This window comes from Hydra vulgaris, chromosome 15 (assembly GCF_038396675.1).
Source record: "Hydra vulgaris chromosome 15, alternate assembly HydraT2T_AEP".
NCBI classification, from domain to species: domain Eukaryota; kingdom Metazoa; phylum Cnidaria; class Hydrozoa; order Anthoathecata; family Hydridae; genus Hydra; species Hydra vulgaris.
In genome coordinates, this window is record NC_088934.1 from 52,840,001 (window position 1) to 52,858,593 (window position 18,593).

The window sequence follows — 18,593 nt, forward strand, 5'->3', positions numbered from 1 at the left end:
GAGGTTAAGTATTTTGATGTAATAATACGAAATCTCTTGTACGTGTTACAGTGCTCAATATTATTAAATAATAGAGCTGTATATATTTATATTTTATTTAGATAAATAAAAACAACAGATTAGTGGGACTTTAAGTTTCATGTCTGAAGGCAATCATTAGTCATTAATACAAACAAAAAATGTTAACAAACTGTTACAAAAACATAAAAATTACTGTAGAAAGACTTCTGACGTTATAAACAAATCTATGTAAAAAGCAAATCAAAAAACAAAAAGCTGTTATAGTTGAATAGTCTCCTGTGTCAAATAAAGATAATAAGAATTTTTTTAAATGTCGTCACTGAGATACAATTTCCTTTTTTTATATTCGGTAGATTTTTTCCATTATGTGATAAAATAACATATTTTTCGCAGAGACAAAGGTGGCATATTTTTGTTGCTAGATTGTAAGGTTTGCAACATGTAACAATTTTCCATTCTATAATTCTATTTTATGTTTTAAATTAAGATGTCTTTAAACAATTAAATTACTTTTAAACTATCACTACCCCGATGTTTCCCGATAAACTTCTTTGCATTTTTTGCCCTTTTTTACTTTTTACTTGCTTTACTTTTTATCTTTGACTTTTTACTGACATCTCCTAAAAACTATATATCGAATCCATTGTAAAATCAGCATCTGCTGGTGGTCTTTATTTATCTTGCTTGTCTTACTCCTGATTATATTCTCTTCCTCTATATAAATCTTCACTTAATAAAATAAATGTTGAAATTTGCAGCCATACATTCATTTCTGTTTCATTATTGGTTTGGTTCATTTTTTTGCTTTTATACAAATACTGTCATGGTTGCTAATTAAAAGAGCATCAATTTTTACCTACCTAAATTCAGTGGGGTCCGACTCGGCAAAATTCGCATTAAATTCTTGTAATTGCTAACGCAAAGGCTTCTGGGATGTGTAGCACAGCCAGATTGTAAACATAAACAAAAAAATATTTATAAAAAATTACAACTTTTACTTTGTTATAACATAATTCAATCAATTTTAATTTATTTTTCTTTCCATTTACTTAAAATTGTTTAAATGTAGTATAGAATACTACATTTAAACAATTTAATGTATATATAATATATATATATATATATATATATATATATATATATATATATATATATATATATATATATATATATATATATATATAGAACTCTTATATGTTGTCAGAAAGTTTTTTCCATATTTTGTTGACAAAATGTAAAAATTAATATGCAAGAGCGGAATTTTTTTTTTTATTAATTGATAGACTGCCTGCCCCAACCAAACCCTCACTTGATGTAGCAGCACTCGCTTGCAAGTCAGGCTAAAAGATAGTAGATGTAGCAGCAATCCGTTGCGTGTCAGGCTGTTTGTCAGTCAATATAGCAGCACTCCCTTGCGAGTCAGGCTATAAGATAGTCGATGTAGCAACACTACGCTCATGATTAATAGTAAAAAAAAGTAAAAACATTTTATTAAAAAAATAAAAAATAAAAACAGTTTATTAAAAAAAATAAAAATAAAAACTTTGTTTATATTGTTAAAAACAATTAGAATGTTTTCAAAACATTCAGAATGTTTTTAAAAACATGCTGGTCAATTAAATTTGCGTTTTTGTGGTTTTTTTAAAAAACGATTAATTTGTATTTAAATTAATGGTTTTAACTTTCTGACAACACGCAAATGTTGGATGAAAGTCAAAAGTAATTAAAAGTGACGTATGTGTTGGCGTAAGAATCATTTTTTTCCTTCCGCTCTTCCCAAATGCAACAAACTATAGAACTATATATATTTATGTAAATAAATTATGTTAGTGTATTCTACAAATAGTGTGCTCTTAAATGTTCTTAAAGAACAAGGTCATCTTCTTGATGAGCCTACAGATAGCAAAACAACTTGTTGAAGAAATTTAGATAAGTGTTTTTACTAACTTATATATATATATATATATATATATATATATATATATATATATATATATATATATATATATTAGTAAAAAAACTAACTTTTATCTTCAACAGCATGTTTCGCTATCAGCAGGCTTATCATATATATATATATATATATATATATATATATATATATATATATATATATATATATATATATATATATATATATATATATATATATATATATATATATATATATATATTTATATATATATATATTATCTAGCTTAGCATATTTGTGTAACAAATTATTACCATATTTTTGTTACATTAATTAAATATGCCAAACCCTCAGTCGACGTATCAGCACTCCTGTGAGAGTCAGGCTATTTGTCAGTCGATGTATGTATTGAAGCCCCGGCAGCAGGCTTTTTCAGTATGACATCACACTACTCACCTAAACCAGCAATATAATATATATATAATATATTATTAAACAATTATTACTATATATATATTTGCCTTCACTCAATAATACCTCTTACAACTATCTTGCTATTTTACTCCAAACATATAATCATAATAATAATAACTTTTACTGTATTGTAAAGAGTACTTTTTTTGTGTGAATTATATATATATATATATATATATATATATATATATATATATATATATATATATATATATATATATATATATGTATGCATAATTTTTTATTTTAGATGTAAACATTAATAAAACAGTTGTAAGCAAAAATAAATCAGGTATCATTACAGTTTTTAAAGAAAACTGCAATTTTACTTTCCTATATAATCTTCAATCAAAAAAAATTGTTTGTATTATTCATAAATAGTAAAATATTATATTTGAAGTTGAAAAATGTTTATTCATTTTTTTGAGATGTGCTAAATTGAAATTACAAGTTTTCGATATGCTTAACAATTTTTATTTCATATTTAAGATGTGGAAAATAAAAATAATAAATATATTTATAAAAACATAAAAAACAATAACGAAAGCACATTAACACCAGAAGGAACGTTTGAGTTGTTTTATACTAACAGAGCTCAATAAACAATTCATACAGCAGTTGTATAATTTTGGGCTACTAAATAAATCTCTAAATATTAGAACATTTACAAAACTTGAATATAATCTCATCTTAGTGTTGTCAAAAAAATGTTTTTTTGTTTAAATAAAACCCTGATTGCTGTCTACCATACAGTTATATTATAAACCTTCTAGCATACTGCAAAGGGTAGTAAAGAATTGAAACGTACATATGTTTTAAAAAAAACATGTTCATGTGACTAATATTTTTAGTAAACCAATTAGTAATAGGTTTGTTATAATACTTTGTTATAAATACTTATAGTAAATACAATTAGTAATAGGTTTATTATAATACTTTGTTATAAATACTTATACAGGTTTGTTATAATACTTTGTTATAAATACTTTGTTAAACAATGTAACATTCTTTGTAAACAGTATAACAATGTAACATTTTGAAAACATTTAGAATATAAGAATAAAAATAGCGCTTCATGGCATTTTTAATGTTTGTATTTTTTTTATATTTTGAACAATAAAAATAATATTAAAGGTTGTTTTTATAATTCAAAATATAACAAAAATACAAACATTAAAAAAGCCATAAAAAGGTATTTTTATACATATATATTTCATCGTTTTTTAAATAAACCATTTGATTTTTAACTAAAAAAATATTGCTGCTATATTTTATTGAAGCATTATTGTTTAAAATAATTTAAAACCATCTCTACAAAAGCATTACTCTTTACAAATCTGTCAAAACGTCTTGACATAAATATTATTGTTTACAAATCTGGCTGTACTAGACATCCCAGAATCCCCGTTCGCTAAATTACAAGAAAACTTGCGAGTCGAACACCACTGCCTAAATTTATGTATAAATTTAAAAGTCTACCAAAACTTATGGCTTGCATAAATTTTAGTAGATTTTTTAGAGCTTTAAAGTTTAGATAAAAATAAACTTGGAAGACTTTTCTGGGAACATTATTATTTTGGTGAAGTCATTTTTTTTTTTTTTTTTTTAGATTATTCACCTCCCCAAGGCCCGAGGGGGGCCACTACAGTCGAGGAGGCTACTCATTTTTTTTTTTTTTAGTTGTTATTCGTGGTACAACCCTCTCTCAACTCTTTAACTCCGAAACACGAACCTTTCCGAGCAAGGCCGCTGCGCGGAGAAACTAAGTTAAGCGCGGTACTTCCAGGGACGTGGTGGGAGTCGAACTCCGAACCTCTCGCTTATGAAGCGAGCGCTCTTACCACTACACCACTACCGCATTTAGTGAAGATCTTTTTGCAATAATTTTTCCTACACACTTAAAAAGCTTAAATTCATCTACATTTTCCCCATATGTATTAGTGTTAGTGCAAGGAAAAAAAAAATTGACATTATTTTTAGTTTTTTTCTTCTAAATGTTTCGAAGTTTTTATTGTATTATTAATTTAAAATTGTTAGCAAAATTACTAATACAAGAACACATATTGTTTTCTGTTATTTCAAAAAAGACACAAGTTCATTTATTAAAACTTTTTAAAATCAACAAAAAATGTTTTTTTTATAAAAAAGAAATGTTGAATGTGCTAAAGAAACTAAATTAAAATTATTTTTTGGTGTTTACTAACATTTAATGGTGTTTACTAACATTTAATAAAATATGTTGGAACTGCAAACCCTAGTAATGGTTGAATAAAGGTCAAATAAAGCGGTCGAAGAAATTTACAATTAAAATGAACAAAAGATTTCTTGATGAACCTAGCATTTGACCTGCTTTGTCGGAAATTTACATCACCGGTTATTATCTAATTGAATTAAGGGCAGCAGAATTTAGTCTTTAGAGTTTGTTAAATAATTGAATTTTTCCTGGTTTTTAAAATGTAAATACATTTAGTATTGAATTGATTCAATTTATTCAAGGTAGCAAAAATCATAAAAAAAGGAATGAAATATTGGTGTAGGAAATTCACTCATAAAAAGTTTGATATCTTATTCCTTATATTTTTATATTTGATATCTCATTCATTTTTTTCCTGTGAGCAATAGTAATGGCTTTTGTTGATCCAGTCCTTGAAGTTCAAATGAGGTCTGATATTTTAAAGGTACTCTTAAAACATGAGGTTTTTTTTCTTTTTTTTTTAAAAATAAAACAGATTTCATTAAAAGCTTATCAGAAATAAGAAGATTTAGATGTCACGGCGATGAATAAACAAAAATGTTTTTTCATCTTTAACGATCACATCTTTTAAAACCACATCTTTGCTGATCACATCTTTGATGATCTTTTGTCAGAAATGTTTTTAGTAAAAAGATAAAAGTTTTTTTTCTCTTTGCACTTTGAGGATTAAAGACAATATGTTTTGCTGGTTGTTTGTTGATTGCTGGTTGTTTTAGAAAATAAAACAATAGTTATTCAAATTAACTTATGCTTCTTTACATCTGTTAGTATATTTCAAAAAAATACCCATCTTCGAATGATCCTACTAAACCAAAAATTCAATATAAGCTTCTTTTTTTTAAGTTTATAGATTTAGAACAGACTTTTACACTTTTTATATTTGCAATATCCATAAAGCACATTAGTGCTTAGAATATCCATAAAGCACATTAGTGCTTAGAATATCCATAAAGCACATTAGTGCTTAGAATATCCATAAAGCACATTAGTGCTTAGAATATCCATAAAGCACATTAGTGCTTAGAATATCCATAAAGCACATTAGTGCTTAGAATATCCATAAAGCACATTAGTGCTTAGAATATCCATAAAGCACATTAGTGCTTAGAACTTCTTTTTGTGTTTATTATACAAGTTCCAGTTTTTTATATATTCTGTTTACTGTTCTTTTTTTTATAAATTTTTTTAGTAAATCTTAAATTAAAATGTGGTTTCCTGAGTTTTTGTAAGTAAATGTTCTAAAAATATTTTATAATTTTTTTACCATTTTCAATACATAAACCTTTTTTCTTATTAGGTTGTTAAATAGAGGATCAATGTTTGTATTTTCTGAACAACAGTTTTTAAGTCTATTGAATGTGAATGATACATGGCATGCTGAATCCTTTATTGATCTTGGAGCTGGAGATGGTAAAGTTACTGAAGATTTATTGCATCTTTTTGACAAAAAGTATGCTACTGAACAATCTCCTACTATGCAATGGAGACTTAAAGAAAAGGGTTTTTTGTAAGACTATTTCAAAAACTTCTATACATGAGTTTTGTAACATATTTTATTATGTTTATAAATTTTTAAACATATTATGTGTGTTAGTTCATATATATATATATATATATATATATATATATATATATATATATATATATATATATATATATATATATATATATATATATATATATATATATATATATATATATATATATATTATATATATATATATATTATATATATATACATACATACATGCATACATACATACATACATACATACATACATACATACATACATACATACATACATACATACATACATACATACATAGATACATAGATACATAGATACATATATATATATATATATATATATATATATATATATATATATATATATATATATATAATATATATATATATATATATATATATATATATATATATATGTGCAGATATATAATTTATATATATTTAACACAAAGCAGCACTCCTTGCATGTTCTACATATTTGTCAGTCAATGTAGAAGCACTCCTTGCATGTACTACCTATTTGTCAGTTGATATAGCAGCACATTTGTCAGTTGATATAGCATTCTGAATGTTTTTAAAAACTTTTGTGGTTTTTAAAAAAACAATAAATCCAATTAGTTTTCTCAATTAAATTTAATGGTTTTAACATAAAGTGTATTTAATTTTGCCTTCGTTAAACATAAAAGTTGTTAAGAGCTGTTTTTTACCACAAACGGTAAGTTTAAATGCACGCTGTAGGTATATATATTTATATACATATTTATATTGCGGTAGTTGTTTGCAGTAAATAACTGAGTTTTGTAGGAGTTAAATCCACAAGCTGCTGCAAGGCCAAGTGAGCTGTAAAATGAGAAGATCGAAAATGGTTTTGTTTGTCTGACAGTAAGTTATTTAACTCAAGATAGGATTTTAGAAATATGTTAATGAAAGACTCTGCTAAAAATAGAGAAAAGACTGATTGGACAATATTTAAAGTATTTTGCTGATTAAGTATGCAGTGTTTTTACAACCCAAGCCTTGGCCTAATAATAGTGCTAGCAGGGTTGTTAGCAAAAACAGCTATATGTAAATGTGTAAACATATAGTTTACATATTACATATGTTTACACATTAAAACCTAGCAATTTGCTAAGTTATTATGTGTAAACATATATCAATCAATATATTGGCTATTTATTTATACATAGGTATAAAATATGCATTTTATATGTATATTCACACATAAAATGCCAATTATTCACATGATGATGTATATATTTGTATAAAACAAAAATAACTTATTAGCAGAAGGTAATATCTACAGTGAATAAATTTAGACTTGAAATTAGAGATGGGAAACAAACCGAACCCGAACCGAATGAACTGAACTAGAGCATTACCTATGACCGAACTGAACCAAACCCGAACTTTACTTCTTACCAAACCCAACCCGAACTATGAAATTGTTGGGATCAAACCAAACCGAACAAACTGTCCTTACCCTAACCAGACCAAAACAAGATTTTTAATAGTGAAAATTTTGTAAATCGCACTACAATACCAAACATAATGCAATTTTAAAACTATAATGTTTATCTCCACATTTTTTTGTTTTGAGTACAGTAATAATACAAGACATCAATTTGAAAAATACTTGGCACTGCCCATGACAGGGTGTGATGCATTGCAATTCTGGAAAGACAATGACTGTGAACATAAGCTTCCAATAATGGTATTGATTGCTAGAACATTGTTGGCTATTCATGGTACAAGTACTGCCAGTGAAAGAGTCTTTTCAGTGTGTGGGGTGACTATGAGTAATCTCAGGGCTCAAACCCAGAAACATTAGAAATGCTGATATATCTCAAATACAACATGCAGCCCTGATTACTAGACTGACAGTAGGCTACTTAAGCTACCGTTATTTGTGTTCAGAAAGTTACTGCTTTTATGTTTTGTGCATTTTAACTACAGTGGTTTGTTTTTTGAACTTTTGAAGTTGTAGTATTAAAGAACTGCAAGTTATTTTAAATAATTTGCAATGCTTAAACACTTAATATTACTTTTATTAATTTGTATTTTTTTTTTTTTTTAAATCTTCGCTTCCAACAAGGATGCAAACAGCCACTAATTAAAGTTGGAAGTTACTGAAAGAAAAAAGATGAAGATTGTAGAGCAAGATAATGATTGACGGACGACTTAAAGGATTGCAAATTATATGAATCAGGAAAGCAAGATGAAGGAAGCGAATTCCAAAGAGCTGATGTTTGAGGAAAAAAACTAGACAAATAAGCATTTTTGGAGCACTTAGGAACAGTCACAGAAAAAGGATGAGACTTTAATGAATGACGAGTAACACGAGAATGAATTTTAGTAGATGGCACAAGAGACACTAGCTCTTTAGAGCTGTGCCCATTATAGTATTTGTAGAAAAGAGAAAGAGAAGCAACATTACGATGATGTGACAATGGTTGGAGGTTGGCTGCAAGAGCAAGTCTAACTATGTTTACAATGCGTTTTTGCACCTTGTCTAAAAGAGAAATGGCATCATTAGAAGAACCGCCCCAGATATGGCAACAGTATTCCATACAAGACCAGATTTGAGATTTATAGAATCCGAAGTAAGAAAGTGACGAGCTCGATAAAGAGATGCAACCTTAGCAGATGCTAATTTTGCAACTGCTTTGATATATGGTTTCCAAGAAAGATTGGAAGTAAGAGTTAATCCTAGAAGATGAAGAGTAGATGACTCATCGAGTACATCACGATTCATAAATATAGGCAGATCTAAATTATTGCGATAACGATTGGCTGAAAAGAATTGAGTTTTATCTGAATTAAAGTTCACCAGCCACTGTGAGCCCCATGCTGTAGCAGAAGTGAGATCCTTTTCAAGCTCAAATGCCCCCTCCAAGCAATCAGAGGGTGTTGGTTTTTTATCACGACAAGAATAAATGGTAGTATCATCAGCAAACAATGCCACCTTAGATGTGAGAATATCTGGAAGATCATTAATGTAAATTAAAAAGAGTATAGGGCCAAGGATAGAATCCTGAAGTTACAGAATAAGAAGAAGAGTGCTGTCCATCGAGGACAACTTTTATACTACGATTGAAAAGGAAGGATTCAATAATCTTAAAGATGTTGCCGGATACACCATGAGAAGAAAGCTTATGGAGAATTCCAGCATGCCGAACTTTATCAAAAGCTTTTGAAATGTCAAGAGCGATGGCCTTAACCTCTCCACCTTTATCTAATGCACGATAAAACCTATCGGTTATTACTGTTAGCAAATCAGCGCTAGAACAAGAAGATCAAAATCCATATTGACGGTCAGAAAGTAAGTTATTAGATTCAAGATGAGAAATTAAGTGTTTGTTAATTAAAGACTTAAAAACCTTGCTTACGATAGGAAGAAGACTAATGGGACAGTAGTTAGACGAATCAGATTTTCATCCTTTCCAATCGTAGCATAAAAGTTGTCCTCGATGGATAGCACTCTTCTTCTTATTCTGTAACTTCAGGATTCTATCCTTGGCCCTATACTCTTTTTAATTTACATTAATGATCGTCCAGATATTCTCACATCTAAGGTGGCATTGTTTGCTGATGATACTACCATTTATTCTTGTCGTGATAAAAAACCAACACCCTCTGATTGCTTGGAGGGGGCATTTGAGCTTGAAAAGGATCTCACTTCTGCTACAGCATGGGGCTCACAGTGGCTGGTGAACTTTAATTCAGATAAAACTCAATTCTTTTCAGCCAATCGTTATCGCAATAATTTAGATCTGCCTATATTTATGAATCGTGATGTACTCGATGAGTCATCTACTCTTCATCTTCTAGGATTAACTCTTACTTCCAATCTTTCTTGGAAACCATATATCAAATCAAACTTTTTCTTGAAAATCAAACTTTTTCTTGAAAAGTTTGATTCCCATATCTTCTTGAAATGTTGTTATAATGATTTTGATATAAAAAGCAATTATTTAAACATTCTATAAATTCCAAAGAATTTAAATCTGAGTTTACAGGAGCCTTTACTGAACCATTTTATATTAGAAAAATTGAAATCTCTACAAATTTGATTTTCTGTGTATTTAGCATTTTTTGAAAAACAATTAGTCATAATGGTTTAAAACCATTTTATATTAGAATGTTTGATATTTACATGTATGATGGGTCAACTTGGGATCATGCCAATATTGTCAAGACATGCACCAAGAAAACACAGTTAATGTTTTTACTCATAGCTAGGAAATAGAGTAGGGTTATGGAGCTGAAAATAGAATTATTATATCTTGTTCAAGTCATTATGAGATTGCGGACAAATATTTCACCAAAGCAATAGAATTTCTTAATATAACAAGTCATTATGGGATTGATATGGGGGTTTCACCAAAATCCTATGCTACTCATCCAATTTAAACCCCATCAAAAATTGTTAAGTAAAATTGAAAGTAAAAAATTTAAAAAATTTAAACAAAAACATCAGTCTAATTTTGTTAATAAGTGAAGTTCTGGCAAATCCAATAATTATTTGTTGGGTTTTATAAGTTTTATTGATTTAGTATAAAGAAAACATAAAATTTAGAGTTCTGATTATGTTGTTTATCTATAATACAAGTAGTCATGTAAACTACAAGTATTGTTAAAGTGGTCATGTAAACTAAAAGTATTTATATAATGGTTATGTAAATTGCAAGTATTGATGAAGTTGTTGCGTAAACTACAATTTATAAATTGACACAACACACAATTGAATTTATTAATAAGTTCAATTAGGGATTGTCCATAAAGTACGTACGTTCATAGGGGGGAGGGGGAGATCTTCAAAAAGCGTACAAAAGAGTATGGGAGGGGGAGGGGAGGGTTCAATTTAAAAGTACGTACGTCGATTTTCTAATTTGTCACAATTAAACAGCTAATCAATAGAAAAGTTACATTCTGACTAAAGATTCTAGTTTGCCAACATAAAAAGATGTATGGTACATGGAGTAGAGGGTAGGGGAAAGTATGCACCCTTGATCCAAAAATCCAGGGGGGAAAAAAACTAAACAAAAATTTACGAAAGACAAAATTATAAAACTACTTTAGAGTTTTCTATATTTATGGTTCTAATAAACTTTAAGAAAGTATATATAAATTTTGTAGTCAATATTATTTTTACAATTATTATTAATTTAGGAGAATGTTATTAACATAATGCGCCCTGGATTTTATGATCAAGGGTGCATGCTTTCCCCTATAGTTTTCCTCTATGCACACACATGTATGGGCGCCCTCAGATTTTTTTAATGTTCCAGATAAGACGCTTTCACACATCGTGCAAACTCCTAACTTTTGTTTATACCTGTGAGAAGGCCTTGCAAAATATCGGGATGGCGGAGGCCTGTGAACAAAAAGCTCTAAAACGCTTACCCTCCCCTGCCCATATGTGAGCGCACTAATGTAGTAAAATTTTCAACTTTACCATCTAAAACTAAGTTTAAATTTGTTGACAGATTTTAATTTTTGTAGAAAAATATTGTAAATTACAAAAGTTATGACCATGCAAATTTTCCGACCCCCAAAATGAGAGGGGTGTAAATTTTGCATGGTCATAACTTTTTTGTAATTTACAATATCTTTCTACAAAGATTAAAATCTGTCGATAAATTAAAATTTAGTTTTAGATGGTAAAAATAAAATTTTGCTACATATTTCCTTCACGTTTGGGCAGGGAAGGGGGAGGCAAAAGTTTAGGGCTTTTTGTTCCCAGGCCTCTGTCATCCTATTTTTTTGCAAGGCCACCTCATTTGGCATATTAACAAACTTAAGTTTGCACGATGCATGAAAGTGTTCTATCTGGAACATCAAAAAATCCTGAGAGGGCCCATGCACACATGCCACCCCTTATAAGCTGAGAGAGCCCATGCACACATGCCACCCCTGAGTAAGACCTATTTCTTGAGTCGACAAAAAACATGTTTTAAAAGGGCCGTGGTTGGTGGGGTGGAGTCCCCCCCCCCCCAAAAAAAAAAAAAACGTGTCATTGGCGTCTCAAAATCTTCCAAATTTGACCGCTAGGTTTTGCTAAAATAAAAAGCTTCTTAAATTAGCAAAAGGGCACAAAATTTGCTGTTGCCCTCTCCCACTGGGTTTTACCCTTTGTTTTCAATATTACTGATCTCACGTAAGACTCGTTTTTTACTTACTAAAGAGGGGTGCCTGAAAAAAACGTCCACCTTTAGTATAGTTTATTTACATTTGATTCGTTATTAAAACAAATTAGAGGTTTACATAGATTTCACCAGAAATCAAACCTGGTCCTCCTCCGACTATTTCCACCGCATTAACCTCATGCCCAAATACACATTTTTCTTTGAAGTATTTTAAATTTATTTAAATTGTTATTTGCATATATACTGGAAGACATTTTTAAAATGCGCAAACAAAAGGCTTTGGGGTCATATAAAGTATCTAAGGTACCCTCCACCTTTTTGTTTTTTTTAAATAAACTTTTTTATTAAGAAAAAAGAGTTAAGTAGGGGGGGGGGGGGTAATTTAGAAACGTACGTACTTTTTAAGGGGGGGTGGTGGGGACATAAAAGTACGCATGGCAACAGGGGGAGGGGGAGGGGAGGGTCAAATTTCAAAATTTTTGGCGTACGTACTTTATGGACGACCCCTTATGCAAATAGTGTGCTTAGTTATAAAAAATAATTATATATATTATAATTATTTTTTCTTAACTCAAGTGCTGTTTAACATATATTTTTTTATGGTAATTATGCGATTTTGCTTTGTTAGGCAGCTGAATAAAGTGTGTACATGAAATAAATGTTAAAGTAAAAAAATTTACTAAAAAGTTACAAAAGTTAATTTTTATTTTGAACTAAATAATAATATCAATACATTAATAAATGAGACAATAAAATATTTCAAAATAATTAATTTATTCATGTATCTAATAAAATTTCAAACTTATGTTTTGGTGGTACCCATAAGCTTTGGTGGTATCCATAAGCTTTGGTGGTACCCATAAGCTTTGGTGGTACCCATAAACTTTGGCAATCAAAACTATTTGATGCTTTTTTAAATAACATTTTTAAATCTTTAAATCAGGTCAGAACACATGTCTACTATCATGTGATTTAATGAGAGGTAAAAGACATTGTTTTTAATGCTTTCTTAAATTTCTGGCCAATATGTTAACATATTGGCCAGAAAGTGTTGACTTGGAAATATAAGGTGCTGGTTTTTTGCAACACCTGCAAATGGCTTGCCATAACAAGGCTTTTTTAGCAGACTTATCATGTTTTATTCATTTAAGTTTCTTATCTGCTTTTCCCCTTTTTTTTAATACTAATTCACACCCCCATGGCCAAGAAGTCCACTACAGACGAGGAGGCTACTTAATTGTGGTTATAACCCTCTCTCAACTCTATAACTCTGAAACACATACCTTGACAAACAAGGCCGTTGCGCAAAGAAACAAGTTGAGCATAGTACTACCAAGGATGTGGTGGAGATCGAACTTGGAACCTCTCACTTATGAAGCAAGCACTTTACCACCCTTCCGCTATTAGTGAGAGACTTAGGTTAGGGTTTTCCAAATTGTTGTGCATAATTATTTCTTCTTTTGTCATTTTTAAAACTAATTTTATATTAAATGGGATATCTAAAACATTTTTTTGAAACCCCAACTTGCTGTAAACAAAATTACAAACTCAATTCAAAATATAGTAATATTTTATACATTTTTTATTATAGACATATTTGTTTTTTCACATTTATGTTGTGCATGGTTTATATATTTCTTACAAATGTATGACTATTTGATAAAATCTAAATTTTTACAGTTATGACAATTTAAATTTTTTAGATATTTTTTATTGATAGTCAGGGCACGACAAATAGTTTTTTTTTAAATAAATGTTGACATTTGTTTCTTTATTTATTGACGAACATCTAATTTAAGAGGTATATCAAAAAACAGGGCTGACAATGTGGGGGAGGGAGGGTGGGCATGTGCCCTCCTTTTCTTCCCTCATTTTTTTCAAAGTTTTAAAATGAGGACTTTAATTTAACAATGATAAAAAAAATTTAAAAAAAGCACACTTTTGAAGAAAGCAATGTTTTAGCATGGTTTCTTTTATAGTAGTTGCAAATGCATCCATTAAAATTTTTGCCTTTGTAAACATATGCTCAGTTGAGTACTTAATTATTAAACTTAAAAGTAATGCTATTGAAGTAAGTAATTAGTTTTTTTTAAAAGTCATTGAAAATATGTTTTAAATTTTAGTAACTCATTGTTTTTTTATAATAAATGTTTTTTTATAATAAATGGTTTTTTATAATGAATAAAAAACTATCAATGGCATAGTTATTTGGAAAAAATATTGCTTAAGTTATGTGTTCCTTTTTTTAAAATTTTAAGCGAGCCCCAACGTTTGCTTAACTAAAAGTAAGGAAATGTGACATTTGTTGATTTCTCACGCCCTGATATTAATTTTTTTATTTATTTATTAATTTGATTTTTTAAAGTTAACAATTATTTCAAAAAATATCGGACAGGTGTACTAATTTGAATCTAAATTTTTATGACGATTATAAGTTTATATAATTTTTGCTATTACAAAGTTATTTAAATTTTTTTTAAGGGTTCTTGACATCGATAAATGGCAAAAGAATGAAAAGTACTCAATTATAACGGCATTGAATCTTTTGGATCGTATAGATGAGCCAATGAAACTTTTACAGGAAATTCATACTTCTTTACAACCAAATGGAGTTGTTGTTCTTGCAATAGTACTACCTTACAATCCATGTTATGAACGCGGTATTTTTTTAAAGCTAAAAATGAGCAATAATTTTTATATGTTTTCTTGGATATTATATATTCATCAACTGAGCTGTCTTGAGTTACTGTGTCACAGTGGGCCCAGAAGGCAATGTTTTGGAAATAGGATAATTATATATATACATATATATATGTATATATATATATATATATATATATATATATATATATATATATATATATATATATATATATATATATATATATGTATAAATATATATATATATATATATATATATATATATTTATATATATATATTTATATATATATATATATATATATATATATATATATATATATATATATATATATGTATATATATATATATATATATAATCAAGTTTTGGAAATAGGATCATAACTAATGATTAAGAAATCCTAGAAAACTCATTTAGGACTTCTTAGAAAGATACTTTTTTGCTTGTTATAGAAAAATTTAAAATTTTAGTATTAAAATAATTTTGTGGGCTGGGTTCAAATTACCATATTTGGTCATTTTTGATAAATCAGTATTTTTTTGATAAATACTCAAAGTTAAATTTTTTTTTAGATGACAATTAAAAGAGTAATTTATTAGATATACTCAAAGAAAAGAAAATTTAAAAATTTAAATAATTTGGGCGTCTGGTTTCTTCTGTTCTATTGACAAAAAGTTTAGTATTTAAAAGCAAGTATTCTGTCAAATTTGGATTTAAAATAATGTTAGTGTAATAAAATTATAAGGAAAGAGTTCTTATGATTTGAACTTGCGACATATATTTGAAGATAAAAAGTTAAAATAGTAAAAAATGTTAATATTTTTATAATAAATCTTAAATAAGGTTTTCAAACTCATCATCAAATATCTCTTTGGTTTTGAAAACACACGCTCATGAGATCTGCTTGTATGCTCATTTGAACCACAATCTTGCCATAACTTTGGAGGATGTGAATGGATAATTCGGTTTAAAACATAATGATCCTATTTCTCTAAAAGACGACTCATCACATCTGTAAGTTGTTTTAGATGTGATGTCTTACAAGAGAGAAGTTTTAAATAGTTTCTAATATCTTTGTTGTTTGCTTCTAGACCTTCCTCCATTAAATTGCCAAGGCCATAACCATCATTAGGAATTATTAACTCAGCTGAATGATGAAGGACTCCACGATGAGTGTGGTTAATTTGTGGCCATGGCATATTTGTAATAATGTTAAGTGTAGCATTATTGTATAACTCCTGAAGTTTTAATTTTACGCTGAGAAGAAACTATATGTATTATTATACTGATTTGAGAATGTAGTAGTAAAATGCTATCTTTGTACATAAGAGAGTATAGATCTTTTATGGTAGAGATTAGTTCTTCAGAAAAATTCTATAACCTTGTGACCTTGTTGTAGATGTCCCTCCCTTCTTACCAGAGTTACAACACATATCTAATTGCAGTCCAGTGTTTTTTTTTATTTTAGTAATAACCCTGTCCTGTGCATTACATATTGGTTCACCAAGTGGTCCTGTTTTTTTAAGCCAAAGTCTATAATCTATTTGACACCAATACAGTAGTTTTAAAAACCAGGTAGTGCTATTTATATATGAATGTGTAATACATATGCTTTTTTGATCAGATTTGGTCAGTTTTTTAGTCAGTCTTTTTCATGTGTCAAAATCTCCAGTTTTAGTAGGAATGATACCATCCTTATTTTTACTATCTCAATGATATATTAGTTTCAGAGGAATAAGGCCTTGTTGAAACATATTTGACTTTCTTTCAATAATTTCTTTTGATTTTATTCATATGTTCTGCTCCATCACAACCACCTTTAAAACTCATTTGATACTCATCGCCGTCTACTGGAATAAAAGAATCTTTAATTATATTCAAAACAGAATCAATTGTCATTTTTACAAGCTCTTTGTATTTAACAGAAACACCTCTTCCAGTAAAAACATTACTAATTGTAGGGCGCAGTTTTTTTCTTCCTTCAAGCAATTCATTGGTTGTTGAAAAAGATATGTCTTTTGAAGCAAAAAAGTAATCCTTATCTTCTCATTTGCTCTTTACTTAGTGTAAGGGAATGCATTAAAGCAATGGATTCATCTATGCTATTCATCTATGCTAAAGTTATCTGTTGTTTACATATGGTTGGAAAAAAAACTTTCCAAATCGAGCAATACTCTTATTATTTTGTGTGTTAACTCTATATAAGAGGTAATCCAATAACTGCTTAACATGCAACTCTGGGTACTCATTAGCGATAAAGTTGTTTATATAATTAAGAAGTTCCTGTGTCCTCTCTTTTTTCATCTCATCACCCAGTTCTGTAAAGGATTTTCTTTGTTTTGAAAAACATAGTTCTGTTATGTAAGCATCCTCTACTTCATAAATAATATCATTTGATGCTTGTGAAAGTATAAATGCATATCCATTTTTCTTGAAATGTTTCTCTTTCAGGCGTTTATAATGTTTATATGTTTTTTGACATGCATTTTCAAATTCCTGTGAATTAACTGGTATTTCAAAGTTTTTATAAAGTATTTCTTTAATGGCTGAATATGTTACTGAATTTGACAGTTTTGTCAGCTTTAATAAATTGTGTGAATAAATCTATTTTTGTAATGTATTTTACATTTTCATTTTCCTCCATTACATTCATTTTTTATTTTACTTTACTTCTGCTGAAATAAATACAAAATCATATCAAATAAACAAACAAAAAATAAAAAATTTTCATATTTGTAACCAAAAATAAAATGTTAACATATTTTAAGAAAAAAATAATAATCGCTGTTTGACTTTTTTAAATTAAGTAAATATAAAAAAGTGCTAACTTGCCTCAGTTCCCCTTAAATTATTTGAAAAGAAGAAATTTTAAATATTTTAAAAATGTATGATGCAGTAGAGGCAAGGCAACTTTTGAAAGAATCTAAAATTTAATCTGATTTTTTGTAAAAAACAACAACATAAATTTATAACATAAGTACATAATTAAGTTTTAAAAGCTTTAAAAAAAAAAAATTTAAAAAATAACATATTTTTAATTTATTTATTCAAAAATATATTCCATATCAAATGAAAAACAACTTTTACATAAGTGGTTTATCAATTTTCATGTTGGTAAGTTCATTTTGAATGGAAACTAACTGAATTTACTATACTTTTATAGATTCACAAAAAAAATCGGAAGTTCATTAACTTCAAATTTGCATATCATCACTTAGAAATTAGCTAGAAACATAATTTTTTGTTTATTTATTCACAAATTTCTCTGAACTTCTGAGTAAATAATTTTTATAGACTTTCTCAAACAAGTATTTTTTGTCTATTTCCACCTCTGGGACCACTGTGCATGTTGCACATATAGAACTTAGGGTTTCCAGTTTGATCATGTTCAGGTTCAAAAGTTAAAACTTTTTTCATTTTTAAAAAAGTTCTTTATTATCATTTTATAACAGTTAAACCAAAATCTCTTTCAAATTGTGACTTTTTTAGACATTTTTTGCTGCCTCAATTTTTTTTGACAAGTAACACTTTTAAAATTTAATCAACAAACAGAATATGTATAGATTTTAGAACGGTTACTTGTTACTTTTAAAATTTC

General features: G+C 28.2%; 1 protein-coding gene across 1 annotated transcript in view; it reads left to right on the forward strand.

The window, feature by feature from the left end:
* The window catches only part of LOC100201499 (protein-L-histidine N-pros-methyltransferase), a 42,436-nt gene that overhangs the window by 21,738 nt on the left and 2,105 nt on the right, over positions 1 to 18,593 (forward strand). Inside the window, exons 3-4 of the mRNA XM_065818702.1 lie at positions 5,959 to 6,168; positions 14,817 to 14,995. Coding sequence (XP_065674774.1) covers positions 5,959 to 6,168; positions 14,817 to 14,995 — 389 coding nt within the window. The remainder of the gene's footprint in view (positions 1 to 5,958; positions 6,169 to 14,816; positions 14,996 to 18,593) is intronic.